General features: G+C 36.4%; 1 protein-coding gene across 1 annotated transcript in view; it reads left to right on the top strand.

Moving 5' to 3' along the window:
* Nucleotides 1-2352: 2352 nt before the first annotated feature.
* The window catches only part of LOC149785785 (uncharacterized), a 398918-nt gene continuing 386691 nt past the window's right edge, over nucleotides 2353-14579 (top strand). Inside the window, exon 1 of the mRNA XM_089979704.1 lies at nucleotides 2353-2545. Within this exon, the coding sequence (XP_089835830.1) occupies nucleotides 2437-2545 (109 nt within the window). The 5' untranslated portion in view covers nucleotides 2353-2436. The remainder of the gene's footprint in view (nucleotides 2546-14579) is intronic.

Genomic DNA, 14579 nt, shown 5'->3' on the forward strand with positions numbered 1-14579 from the left:
ATCGATTGTTACGTTATCCTCCAGAAGAAATTTAACTTTTTCAGCAATAAGAGTGGATATTTGGTGGACATAGAAGGAATGAAATACATCAAATACATCTGTGTAAAATAATGGGTTTATCTGGTTTATCTGTGGCTATTTTCGAAAATTCATTCAGTAAATGCGGACTTTTAGAATTTAACTTCAGCTACCTGCCTTGTTAATAAAGAACAGGAAATATACATACTGTTGCAAAACATCGAATGAAAAGAAAAACCATAGCTGTGAAAAGCCTTTTCCTTGTGCGTTGTGTGTGGTTTGACACGCATATAAAAGTGTCGTACACGTGACAACGGGCACCTTACTTTCAAAACTATGGATTACTGGCGAATACTGAAGCTTAAGTACGTATTTATGTCTGTATGGGTTTTTTAAAACGCGTATTCAACAAACATTTTCCTGACACATAACTTAATCATTACCGTTACTAAATGTTTGCGCCGAATATCTGCTGAAAACGTTTTCTTAGATCATTTACTGGCATTTTAATCGCACCCTTATGATCCTCAGTATATATTCACACACCCACACACACACACACAAGACCCAGTCGTGTAATTTTTCATTCATCCATGCTTCACTGAAGACAGATATTTGCTCTATCACTAATAATACATCTTGGATAGATAAAAGTTTTATGCCAACATATCTACATTTATTTTAATGTAATTAAAAAATGTATATTAAAAGTAAAACTTTTATTTTGTTTCCTTCTGAACTCGTGAATCTAAAGAGAGGCCCAAATAAATTTAAATTCATGACAGTGTTTTCTTTTTACTCAGTTAGTTCTACACTCTGCACTTCAACGCACAAAACATAATCTATCTTTAAAATGCATAGAATTTAAAATGTGACTGTATTTTCTGGATTTAATTTGAATTTTAACTGTGACTATTTTCTGGATTTAATTTTAATTTTAACTGTGACTGCATTTTCTGGATTTAATTTTAACTGTGACTGCATTTTCTGGATTTACTTTTAACTGTGACTGTATTTTCTGGATTTAATGATAATTTTAACTCTGACGGTATTTTCTGGATTTAATGATAATTTTAACTCTGACGGTATGACGGTATTTTCTGGATTTAATGATAATTTTAACTGTGACGGTATTTTCTAGATTAAATTATAATTTTAACTGGATGGTATTTTCTGGATTTAATGATAATTTTAACTGTGACTGTAGTTTATGGATCTTTAAATAAATATGTTAATCATGCATAGGGAGGGTAGGGATAAGCTGGCCATTCGACAGTATCTATGTTTCTTTCTTATTATAATGACGATTACTACTAAAGAAAGGTTGAAAAACTTAATATGATAAGATGCACTATTTGTCATGACTCATAAAACAATATAAAAATTAAAATCAACCGCCGACTTCCTAAATATATCTCTCTTGAGATGTAATTTTATTTCCAGAACGATTTAACGGTAGCCTGACCTTGAAAAAAAATCAACGTCATTTTGTTCTGTTAATTACTAGAAACTCAACATTGGCAAATCAATATATATATATATATATATATATATATATATATATATATATATATATATATATATATATATATATATATATATATATATATATATATATATATATATATATATATATATATATATATATATATATCCTAACTATTCATGCAAAAACGAATTTAGATATGTAGTTAAAATTGGTTCCTGGATCTATTCTCACGGTCCTGAAAACTGACTCTTGGGACACATATTTTGGGTGATTGTGGGACAAAGTGCGGGAGGATGGTAATATGTCTTTTACAAACATTTTAGGTGCCAATTATATATGTGTACAACTTCATAATCATGCTTGATACCTTTCCAATCATATCACTTGTCATAAATGCTAAATAAGGACTACTTTAATTACCAATCACACTGTATATAACTGTAAGATTTACAATGCCATTAATATGACAGGTAGGAGTTTACCTTAAGCCAATACAAAATGCCAAGAGTAAAGAATCCACCTGTTTGAAATATTATTCATTTCAAACATTATCTTCAAACTTTCGTGCTAAAAATATTTTAAATATTAATAAAACCAGAATCAGTACTCAACATATTCGAACGTGATGGAGTTTTTATATTGGGCGACTGAACAAGCATCCGACTTTAGCGTTTGAAATACCAAAATCCACTTTAAGCGCTGGCTTTTCTGGGTTTGAATTTCTTCTCATCTCCAACACTACATCTTCTTCTCTTAGCCTTATTTATAACCTAATTAATATATCATAAATTCATGACAAGGAAAATATTATACTGTATGACTATGTCTTCTCCTATTACAGATATAACAACGTCTGCACTCGGGATGGAATTTCTGGCTGTCACTTGACAGTTGACCCTAATCTCGGGAACCGTAACATAGTTTTAACCATGTCGAGTTCTCAGAACGCAAAGAAGTGGTACTCCGACCTTACAAACCCCGCTCTCAAGGTTGCCATCAATCTCAATGGACTCTCAGCCATCAAATTGGCTCTTCTGGGTAAGTGTACATTTACATTATATAATAAGTTAACGATTTTGCATGTTTCACACATCTTCTTTAATGTACTTTATTTGAATGAAATACATTATTTCATGTTTCGTATTGGTAAAAAGAGGTGTTTTGTGATGTGTTTCATTTCCCACAGATACAAAACTTTGCTACCTCGAGCAAAAAGTTGAAAGAATGTATATTAACTAGATTTAGTGCAGCATTATCAGTCGTCTGCGGGAGAGGTTTCCTGCCTTTTTCTTCTCTACATTGCGTAACTAACCAGAGATGACGTCGAATTCTGGTCTGTACATTGTGTCATTACACAAAAATGACGTCAAGATCTGGTCTAAATTTTATTTTCACAAAGCGTTTAAGAGACTTTTATAGAAACGTGTTTTCGTTTACTTTTGAGTATGGTACTTTGAGGAGAGTGCAATTCTCAAACCTTCATACAATGCGTGCCAATATAGAGAAATAAACGAAGAGTCTGCATGTGGGATAGTTATAGTTTTTGTATGTTTGATCGGTGCAGACGAATTGTTTTTCAGGGATGGGGCATATGACTGACCATATATACAAAATAAGTTCATGTCCACGTCGCGAACTCGACTCGAATGAAATGATTTATTCTTTGACGAAACTTTGGCAAGTTTCATTTTTCAAACATGAACTTACTTGTGAACTTTAATTTACTGAATTCTTGCAAATGATTCCATAAAGGTATCATACCGTTTTTGACATAGATCTATTTTCCCTTGTTCACTTTATCTTGTTACTACAATTGTCCCCTTTTTACTCTGCGCACACTAGTGGAGTATTTTCCTTTCCGGGGGTAACCACCGGCTTCTGCTTTTGTCACTATACAGTGAATAGCCACATCAGGGCCTTGGACTAAAAGACTTCAGTGAAACGAAAACTAAGCGTCCCAAAATTTGGGGTGCTAGTAAGCACTGTACATCGTGGTCAAAATAAGCTAAATTAATAAAGAAAACATTGATCTGATAAAACAAAGTGTTTAACCCCGCAATTAAATATCTTCCTGACTAGATTTCGATTTCAAAGGAAGTTCGGACAATTCACGTTATGTATATTAACACGTCATGATTTCTGAAGGAATGAGATGAAAACGTAACCGCTGGATTCACCGAACCGAAATAGAGTTATGTTTTTGCCAATTTTCCGCACACTAATATCTGAAAATTCTCTGAGCATACACATTCTGGGCAGAACCTAGACTACGTATATCCAAGGTGCAGGTTTGTAGAAGAAAGGTCACGTGATGTTCGATTGCACTGACCAAAGGTGCCAATCGGAAAATGCCCCCGGATGTAAATAATGATCACTGTGTACTGCCCTTAAGCTCCTGGTTGTTAATAATCAAAATAACTTCATTTACATAACAATACTAGATGACTTGCCACCACTAACAGCTACGTAAGCAGTCGATTAAGTCGATTGAAATCGACTGGTTGCTTCAGGGTTTTATTTTATTTTTTTTTTTTTGTTATTATAAAGCTGCACGAATATTACAAATTAAAATTGTATGATTTTTTTTTATTGATTGCTATATCGCTGCTTAGAATTATTTTGAAAACCTATTATGTTATAAGGATCTCTATTTTGCACGCCTAACCAGATGTTCGTTCGCCAAAAAGAATGACCAACTCCTGAAGTATTATTACGATTACCTGCGAGTCTCTTTTTGAAAATCGAAGTTATACGACTCGCTTCAGAAAGAAACGAGGATTTCCAAATGCAAACGCGCCTGTTCCGACCAAGGATTTATCAATCAAAATCACTGTTTTTTTACACGCAAAACTTCGTAGACCATGAACAACATGGCTTCTGCCCGTCTGCCATCTTGCTTTAGTTTATACTCCAGGACTAAATATGATGGTTATGTAATTCCACATATTCGTACAATAGTCTCAATGTTTGATGAAATCCAGCATCTTCATCCCTGGTTGAATGCTTTTCTCTTGATGAATATGCAGAGTACAGATTTCTTTCATATAAAATCGACTGTCAGCTAAACTGCATGAGGTGATTCAATTCATGACTGATGTATACGATATAACGTTTACCCCGCAATTAAATATCTTCCTTACTAATTTTCAATTAATTTTTTTTATAATTTGTAACCGACTTCCTCTGCATAAAGACAGAGGCGTAGCTGGGGGGGGGGGCAGGGGGGTACATATGTCCCCGGGCGCCAAGGTACAGGGGCGCCAAAATGAGGCTTACAACGTTACATTATAATAAGCAAACAAGGGTAATATTCAAAAATGTGATTAAACGGGGAGGGGGCTGGGGCGCCAATTTTAAAGTTCGTCCCCGGGCGCAAAATATCATAGCTACGCCTCTGCATAAAGAGATGGTTTGTTAAAAAATACAGTTGAAATTGGATGCAATTTCGATCGTTGACGGAAAGTAATATTCAGTTGTGACACGTGCCAAACAGATAAAACTGCTGGCTGTAGTGACATAATCAATTTACCTACCGGCATATTGAATGTATCCATTCACATTGAAATAATAAATATAATTGTTTTCTTTCACAATTTTCACAGTCACGTCGCTACAATGTCTGTAGTGTGGCGGTTTATAGTGATGTCTATCACGGGGGCATCACGCAGCAGACATGCAGCATCATGTCCCACCCAGTCACATAACCGTGATACCAAACTGACCAGTCCTAACACTAACCTCTTAATGATGCGCGTCAAGCGAGGCTACTGCTAGCACAATTTTTATATAAGTCTTTGCTATGACTCGGACGGGGTTCGAAGCCGTAGACGCTCAAACGAGCGGTCTCTAATAAGGTAAAACAGTACTGGTGTGGGAGCAGTGATTCACAGAGGATATTTCATGATCGATTGGGTGGTACATGCATCGAACAAGGTTTTGATGAACTCATTGGCAACATGCCTATTTCAACGATAAGATAATAACAGAGTTCCAATATTTCAAAATGCAACGATGTTAAATTTAAGGTCAGTAGGTTTAGATAATAAAACCATTTAAACGATTTGCCACTGGCTATAGACGCGGTAGACCAAGAAATAGATAACTGAGATTGGTTTCTACGTGAAGTGTGCTTTTGAATCATAATACCATGCAGTGTCAACTATTGTGATCCCATTTCTAATGTTGAACAGTTTTCCATTTCACAGTATATTGAAAAAGCGCATCTTTTTCAGAGCAATTTTTGAAGAAATTGTTTTTCATATCCTTTGTCTGGTAATTATTCGGCAATTTCTATATTTCAAGTCATTCTTGCATGGACATGTAAAGAATTTGTATGAAATTGTATCGATCATCCGCAATATCTTATTCATTTCATAGTACTTGATAGGAATTCTTGTCTTTTTTCATTCATTGTCAATAACTATCACACGATTAAGGCGTACAGTATGTTGAATAGATTTGTTTAATAAGTTGTGGTGGTGGGGTAACCGTTTTGTTTTTAGGTCATTGTAACGTCGACAAGAGATCTCATGTTTCAGTTGATTTATCTTATTTTCATTGTCGAAAATTGAACGGAGCTTTTTCTTTTTTAATTTTCTTTTACTAAGAATTTGAACGCAAACGAAACCAAAAAACTTTAATATCAATTCAGAAAGTGTTTCACATTATTTGGATTGTGTTTTGACGCTGTGACCAGAAAATTGATTCACCATAGTTGTTCAGTTGCTTTTGTATCGATATCTATATCACTTAAGTCACTGGATCTTATCGTAACGAATGCAACGAAGGGAGGGGTAGGCGTTGCGGTGGAGGAGGGTCTTCGCAGGAAGTAAGATTTATTTATATAAAGCGCTTACACTGATTACAGAAACAATATTTTGATATATTCTTCCCAAATATTTTGGTTCTTACAAGTGTCCCGAAATTGTCAGTATTGCTGCAGATAAAATGTGCTACTACTGCAGACTGCTGATTTTTCTATAATATTTCAAGTTTCAAATGTCTGAATAGGTTTAGCCTGATGATACGATTTAGTCCCATAAGTTTTATAAAATGAATGTATTTGGTATCATTACCAATGCCCCCGCCACATCATAGAAGAATACAAACCTGTTACAAGCACCTACTTTGTAAAGCGAGCAATTTTATGTTCCTTAACATCTCAGAATCGCTTCAATGACACAGTCTCTTGCTCTTGCTTCAGACTTTGAACTGATGAGAATTGCAGAGGCAGCTCAGAAGCGCGAGTAGATTAAATTTCTGAACAGCAGTAATTCCTCTATTTATCAAGCAAACTCAAGCGGCATCTCCAGTCAAATGTGCCACAGACAGTTCAGAGCACCATTTGTCCCAGTCAGCCACTCACGTAGTCACAGACACCTAAACAGTTTCTTTAGTCATCTTCGAACGAGAAGGACGAACAAGAACAAGAGCAATATTTAAGTACGCTTTTCCCACGAAGAACAAATAGTTTCTTGAAGTTGCGCGTTTTTTAGTTTGTGTACACCAAAACCATGACAGCTGTGGCAAACTAATTAGTTATTAACGATTGATTTAAAGCTGCTGAATCCGTTGTTTATTTTATTTTTCGTCAGTTTAAATTGTACCATTTGTTCCCTTTTAGTACTTGAGGTGTCATGTTATGCGTTGTTCGCATATTTGTTAACGCAATAATTTTTGTCCATTATTCTGTAACAATTTGTCAGTTCTTGGAACATATTTGCTTTTAACGTTTCGTGTTCCATGCATTTGTTTTTTATCCTTTCAAATTGTTTCAAATTAACTTAGATATTTCAGCTTATGGCAAAGCAATTTTATTTCTTCGCCGAATAGTTCTTCCACAAACATATTAAACGTTCTCGTCAATTTGGTTGATTCATTTATTAAGGTGGAATTTTATTTCTAATTAAGTCCAGAGATGGAAAGTACATGTAACACTTCTGTAGTGTCAGTTTCATTTCCAGACAAAGATTTTGTTGTAATAGCTGGTGAGTGAGCGGTGGAAATCCATGCATAATTGGAGCTATTGAGCACTTATAATACCAATCAACAGCTTAATATAACACCAGAACTTCTAATTTCATACTACTGCTGGGAAGGATTTTTTTAATTATATATAGTATGTCTTTTCTCAGTTATTTTTAAGATATCATCATCTGTGAATAACCCCGAGTAAATCGCCATTGAGCCATTTTTCTGTTTTTGCCGAAATTATGGTAAACAGGCGTTCGTGGGGTTATTAAAGATAATAAAAATGCGCATCCTGAAATTTAGAAGTTTGGAACAAATAATATAGTCGGAAAACTTTAGTTATTAGAAGCATAATATTTCAGATTCACCTTTTGCATGTCACTGTAGATTTCACGCTGAGACCATAGTTTGCAGAGGGTTACTGATATAAGAGCAAACTTTTCAGTCAAACACAACTTAATTTTAACCAACGTAAAATATATAAATGTGTAAAGGTACACCCCTCACTTGCAAGGGATGTAGGTTGATTGGCGGATTATACCTTCTTTCAAGGTGTTCGCTTTATTTTGGTTCTCGTTATCTAGGAGATGATCGCCCTCATTGTTATTACCCGGACTGAGTAAACTTATAGGTAGAATAAATAAAGATCTGAGCAGATATATATAGAACAGAATGACACGAGCCCCCCCCCCCCCCCCGTCCGAAAAGAACCAAAATTTAATCAATTACATAAACACTGGAGATAATACAATACATTAGGAAGATACACTTCTTTGGAATAAATCTTTCACCAAATTTCAAAAACACAAATATAATTATAAAAATAACCGATCTGTTTTACTGCTTAGCTCTGGTTCCCTCCAATTTCACTATAGATGTTCTCTTTCCTTTCGCCGTTTCTTTCATTCCTTTTTCTTTATTCTCTACAACCTTTCTACTGCTTCGCCTCCCTTCGGTCCTCTTTCTTTGTGTGGGTAGGTGGTTATGTAAGCATGTAGATACACGGCTACTTGATTGTGTCAGTGCGTAGGTAATCTGATGATACGTCGAAAGAGCTATTTTCCCCATTTAAAATAAACAAAAAGCGATCTAAATTTTCCGTCGGCTGTCCTACTGGGAATAAATTATTCCTCCCCTTCTCGTTATCAGATCTTACTATTGGCACTCAAACAGATACCAAAGGCTATGTTGTTGGGCCAAGCATGGCAGACCAAAACAATCCTAGTTTCATAAAATTAATGTACTTCCTAATGGCTATACAGTTCCATTCTCGTCTCAATTACACAAATGAATGAATGAATTCATTACAGGTCTTAATTACGCTATTTCAGCAAATACACATATTCAAGTCTTTATCATACGTGAAATCATTTAAGATCGGTGAATTTAAACGGATTCCCGTAAATCATATCCATAAAGGTTGTACATAAATTCTTAGAATACCCGATTCCTATACAAACAAGACGACAAATTCGAACAATTCGACAGTCTTTTTTAAAGAAGATTATTGTACGAATTCATATACAGTATATATAAACTCAACACAGTTATACTCATATCAAGAGATTTGATTCACAAACTTAAACAAACTAAATTCATGCACATGTTATCAAATTATTCAAGCAAAACATTATATTTGCATAAACGAATTTCAGGAAATTTTGGCGCAGGTACCTTGTGTTTTTTTCTCTCGCTCCTACATCCTAATTGTGACCGTTGAACTTTCTGTCCTCTGGACAAGTGTTTTACGAGAGAGAATATCTTTCAATTTCCTCACGGAGTCCGCTGTACGTTTACTCTTGCAGCAAAGCTTAGACTAATTAGATTTTTTCGATGTGGCGATATTTAAACTCTTAGGAAATTTCGTGTACGGAACACGCCCCTTATTTAGTGTAATCAATCAGGATTAAGTATATTTACAGGCTTTTATAACTAGGCGCCATATCTGGGGTCAATTTCACCTTCTACGTTGCGACTAACGGTTTATGCAAATTTTAAATTTTTGACAATTCCACTATCAAATCGAAGTTTAACAGTATCCCTAAGAGTCCGTCTGGCTGTTATATAAACAAAAGTGTAACTAGCCTCACTACCGTCCCGACCAGACATTTAGAAATTCTTGAAGTATAGCGATTTAACAAGCACCTGTCTCCATAAATCTAATTAATTGTTCTCTGGTCTCAAATTAATGTGTTCTTCATAGATCGACAGAAATTTGCTCCCTCACAAAATGTATAATCCAAAGATGCCTAATTACATTGAAAGGTTAATAAAGCTTATGGTCAAGGCGTGATCTCTGATCCTGGGATGAAAAACATCCATATTACGTTCTTTAATAAGGGGCATTCATAACTGTTTGTGCTAGGCAAAATCAATAATAAAATATCCATGGAAACTTTTGAATGCACTGCAACCAGGACATAAACTATTTTTTACTGCTCTAGTAGAATACTTCCTCAAAAATATCTTTATTTGTTCCATTTAAAACCAGATGATACAAGTTTTTGAACTACGAAGCCACTTTTCCATTAATGATTACTTTATTCATAATTTTCCAATCACATTGATTTTTATCATCTTCTTATTACATCTGTCATCATCATAGTGATGGTGGGGATTTTATCTCTTAAAGTATTTATATATCATTTATTTGATCCTTTCCCATCTTCAAAATTAAGTCATAATTGTTTTTGAAATTATGAGGACAAATTGAATGCTGGCCAAAGGTATGCTATTGAGTTCACATACATGTAATGCGCGTGAAGCTGCTTCTTAGTGACTAACAGTGGAATTCGTCGATGTCCGCAGCTGCTGCCTCGAGAAATCAACCAGCCCAAAGGGGGGGGGGAAATAGCATTACATTTATCGGCGCTTGATGTAACAGTAATAGTGCTAAAATGTCGTCTGCTTCAATCAAAACAGAGCCAAACAATAGTAGTCTTCTCTTGGATACAAGCACTGGCGCTCAAAACCCTTACAGTCGTCAGTTACTTCTTCAACTCCTGTCGGAGTCCAATCAACTTAAGACGTCCTCGCACATTTCCGTTTCTATTAGTGCTGTTTCACCGTCGGTACGAATTCTTGGAGATTTCTACCTTCAGCTCTGTATTATCTACCTTATTACTACATTTTTATCTTGCCACGTTCATTTCTGGCGAATATTTATCACCGAATTCACAACTTCAAATGATTCAGCTTGCGCCATCTTAATTATTTGCACGGTGTTATTTACTTCTTTCAAGCCAAATTCAGTACTTAACCCATATTTATTAATTTTATTTAAAATAAATTGCCGTATATTCATACTTTGTGCCTTTGTAGTCTGGTTCCTTTCATGCAATGCTGTATCAGAACCAGAATTAAAAGTACCTACTGGAAATAATCATATTCCAACAATAGCCGACGCACAGTCTTGTTCACAACTCAACTCTGTCTGTTTCTCTGGCAAACAAGTCGCACCCTTTTCAGGAGGCATTTGACGCTAACCAGTACAGGGCTCATTTAAGAATAGCGGACCGGCACCATATAGTTCAATCACAATCTCTGCTCTGATACCGTTACTTGTTACGACAATACACCACCGAGAACTCTTGGAGATAACGTGCCCAGCATCAACAAAATGCCATTCTTTATTCAGTCACACAAAATGTGTTTCACCTGCTGAATTGCCACACAGCTCACATGAGTTCTCTTATCAGAGAAGACTCGACAATTTGTGCGTCGATCAAAGAGGTTTCCTGGCTTCAGCGTCCAACGTTCTGACATCCACCACCTTCTAAGCAGCATATGGCTTCTTACCTTCAGCTCATTTGTTGATCTCCTGGTCAAATAATACATTAGTTGTCATTTAAGTAACTACCACAACCTAAAGGAGTGAAGTACATGGTTAGCTGTGTTGAAAGACCCTCCAAGACGTGAATCGCAGTACCCGCTGTTCTACCAGAATCATCTGCTTCATACCGAATGGTCCTTTTACCCCTCGTTGTTCAACCGTGTTTGACCTCTTGAAGACTTTTGCCCCCTCCCCTGTATCAGACCCGTATACCAATAATGTCTGATCGGTCCCTTCAAATGGACCACACACGTGGATCCTCGACCTTTTGAATTGAGCAATGGACATTCACCATTTACCACCTTTGTGTATTTTCACCTCCTGGCCTTAACTTTGATTTTGTTATTTGTTATTTCCACTCCATATTTTAGTATTTCTTTAATTAACGATGAAACATTTAACTAAGGCAATATCTATGCATGTTGCAATAATTGCATACATCCAGCTTTGCATTTATCTGTACACAAACCCTCTTGCCACCATTATATACTTAATGCATTTTTGAAGATTTATATACATGGCAGTGTGCAACAGACACGACTGATTATAAATCTGCTCAAAATAAATCAACGCGACTGAATATGTCTAATGAAATAATAATAATAATAATGAGGACTTTGTAAGGCGCCTAATCTTTAGAAGCTCTAATCGCTTTACAACATTAGACAACACCTATAAGATAAAAAGCATATAATGATATGATTACAAAAACAAACACCATGAAATTAGAAAACATAAAAAACATGCTGAGAATATTTAAGGCAGGAAACATTATTTTGTCTTTAAGTTTGTTCTTGCAGTCAAAATAAGTGAGTTTTCAAAGCACTCAGGAATGGGATGATTGTGCCTTTGTGTCTAAGTTCGGTGGGCAATTCATTCCACGTTGCTGGGCCCTGGTATGCAAAAGAACGCTGTCCATATGACTTTGTTTTCATAGTGGGAATAATGAGTATACGATTGTCAGAAGAGGTGCGTAAGTATCTTGCTGGTGCATACACATGGGTGAGGTCGGATAGGTATGTTGGACTAGAGTCCGACAGTGAAACGTAGAAGAGAGAACAAATTCTGTGTTTGATTCTGGATCGAATGGATAGCCATTGTAGGGTACAGAGCAGCGGGTAGGTGTGCTCTGATCGTGGTACTCTAAGTATGATCCGAGCAGCTATGTTTTGAACTTTTTGAAGTTTCTGGAGCAGATATTGAGATGAACCAGACATAATTGAGTTACAATAGTCCAGTCTTGAAAGTACTAATGAACACACAAGTGTTTTAGTGGCATCAACTGAAAGATATTTGCGAATTGAGCTGATGCGACTCAGCTCAAGATATGCAGCCTTGCATATGTTCATGACATGTTGGTGCAATGTGAGAGTACTGTCCAGAGTAACACCTAGGTTTCGCACTGATTGTTTGAATTTAATGATGGTGTTGCTGATATTTATTGTTTGAGGTAAAGGATGTGAATGAGAAAGTCTTTGTGTTGTGATCAGAATGGCCTCAGTTTTATCATCATTCATCTGCAGCTAGTTACATGTCATCCATGATTTCACATCAGAAATACACCTCTCTACACCTTGGATGGTAGCATCAACTTCAGTTGGGTGGCTAGATCTGTATATTTGGGTGTCATCAGCGTACAATTGGTGAGACACTGGATGATGATCTATGACACTTGAGAGTGGCTGAGTGTATAGAATGAAGAGAACAGGTCCAAGAACAGACCCCTGTGGAACACCACAACATAGATCAACTGGGCTGGAGTGTATTCAATTTGCAGATACAATTTGTGTCCTGTTGACCAAGTAGGACTTGAACCATTGTAAGGCTGTATCATGAATGCCAAATACATGCTAGAGACGGTGAAGTAATATGTCATGGTCTATTGTGTCAAATGCTGCAGACAAATCAAGGAGGGTGAGGACTGTAATCTTTCCGCTATCCAACGCAGGGAGAATGTCATTAACTACTTTAAAAGAGTAGTTTCAGTGCTGTGGAAAGTGCGATATGCAGATTGTATATTGCAAAAAAGACTGTTTGAATTCAGATGAGATACAAGCTGGGATAGAAAAACCATTTCCAAGATTTGTTTTATAAATGGGGGATTAGAAACTGGGCGGTAGTTCTTTAAATCGTTATGGTCTAGTATTGGTTTCTTCAGCAGAGGCTTTAAAATGGCAGTTTTGAAAAATGCTGGGAATTCCCCTGATGAGAGAGAGGTATTAATAACATCAGTTAGTGAAGGCAATACTGGATCTAAGCACTCAAGTAGCAGTGATGTTGGAATTAGATGAAGTTCACATGACTTTGGTGCACTCTTCATCAGGATTGTACGTACGAAATCCATGGAGACAGGTTCAAATGCTGCTAATGGTTGCAGCTCAAATTATGTATCCCAACTGTATGGTGACGACGAGTCAGTTGAAATTGTGGTGTCAAGCTTATCTCTAATGGTTTGTACATTGAACAGGGAAGACATTTGCAAACATGTCCAGAAGGTCGACTGGAGAGAAGGTAGTGGTGTACATTTGTTCCTTGACATTAACTTGTTAGTAATCTCTAAGAACTCTTTGCAGCTGGAACTTTCCATGCTTTTAGCAGCGTAGTGGGCTGATTTCGCTGCATGGACTATATTTGTGACATTCATCTTAGCGGCTTCATAGATTTGCTTATGAATAGTGAGTCTGGTGGAGAGCCAAAACCTCTCACCTTTACGGTGGTCTCTTTTAGCAGTGCGAAGCTGGTCCCTAAGACTGCTATACCATGGAGAACACTTTTTGAATTGATACTCTGCACTTGACAGCTGGGGCATGTTTGTCGAGCAATTGAACGCAGGCAGTTATCGAGTTGGTCTGTTGTAGGAGGTAAGTAAGTTGTTAGGTTTGCTTGGATGTCATGCATTAGTTTGGTTCTATTAATCATTCGGATGTTTCTCTTAGTAGCAGATAAAGGTGGAGGATTAGGGACTGATACGTCAAGATGGCATATAATGCAGAGGTGATCTGATGCAAGGTCATGGGATACCAGGGAGGTCCGTAGAATGTTATCATCAGGTCTATGAAGAATCCAGTCTAAAATGTGACCATGTTTATTGGTGGGTTGGTTAACTGACTGTTTGAGGTTGAAAACATTAGTGGAATCTATGAGTTTTGGTGTGTTTGGGTTTCCGGGACAGTCAAAGTGAAAATTGAAATCTCCAAGAATAATCAGGTTGCCACCTATCCAATTTCCATACTCCCAGGAGATTCGGAAACTGCTCCAAAAAGAGAGATT

The sequence above is a fragment of the Sinohyriopsis cumingii genome, chromosome 13 (assembly GCF_028554795.1).
Source record: "Sinohyriopsis cumingii isolate HCF-2022 chromosome 13, ASM2855479v2, whole genome shotgun sequence".
Lineage (NCBI taxonomy): Eukaryota > Metazoa > Mollusca > Bivalvia > Unionida > Unionidae > Sinohyriopsis > Sinohyriopsis cumingii.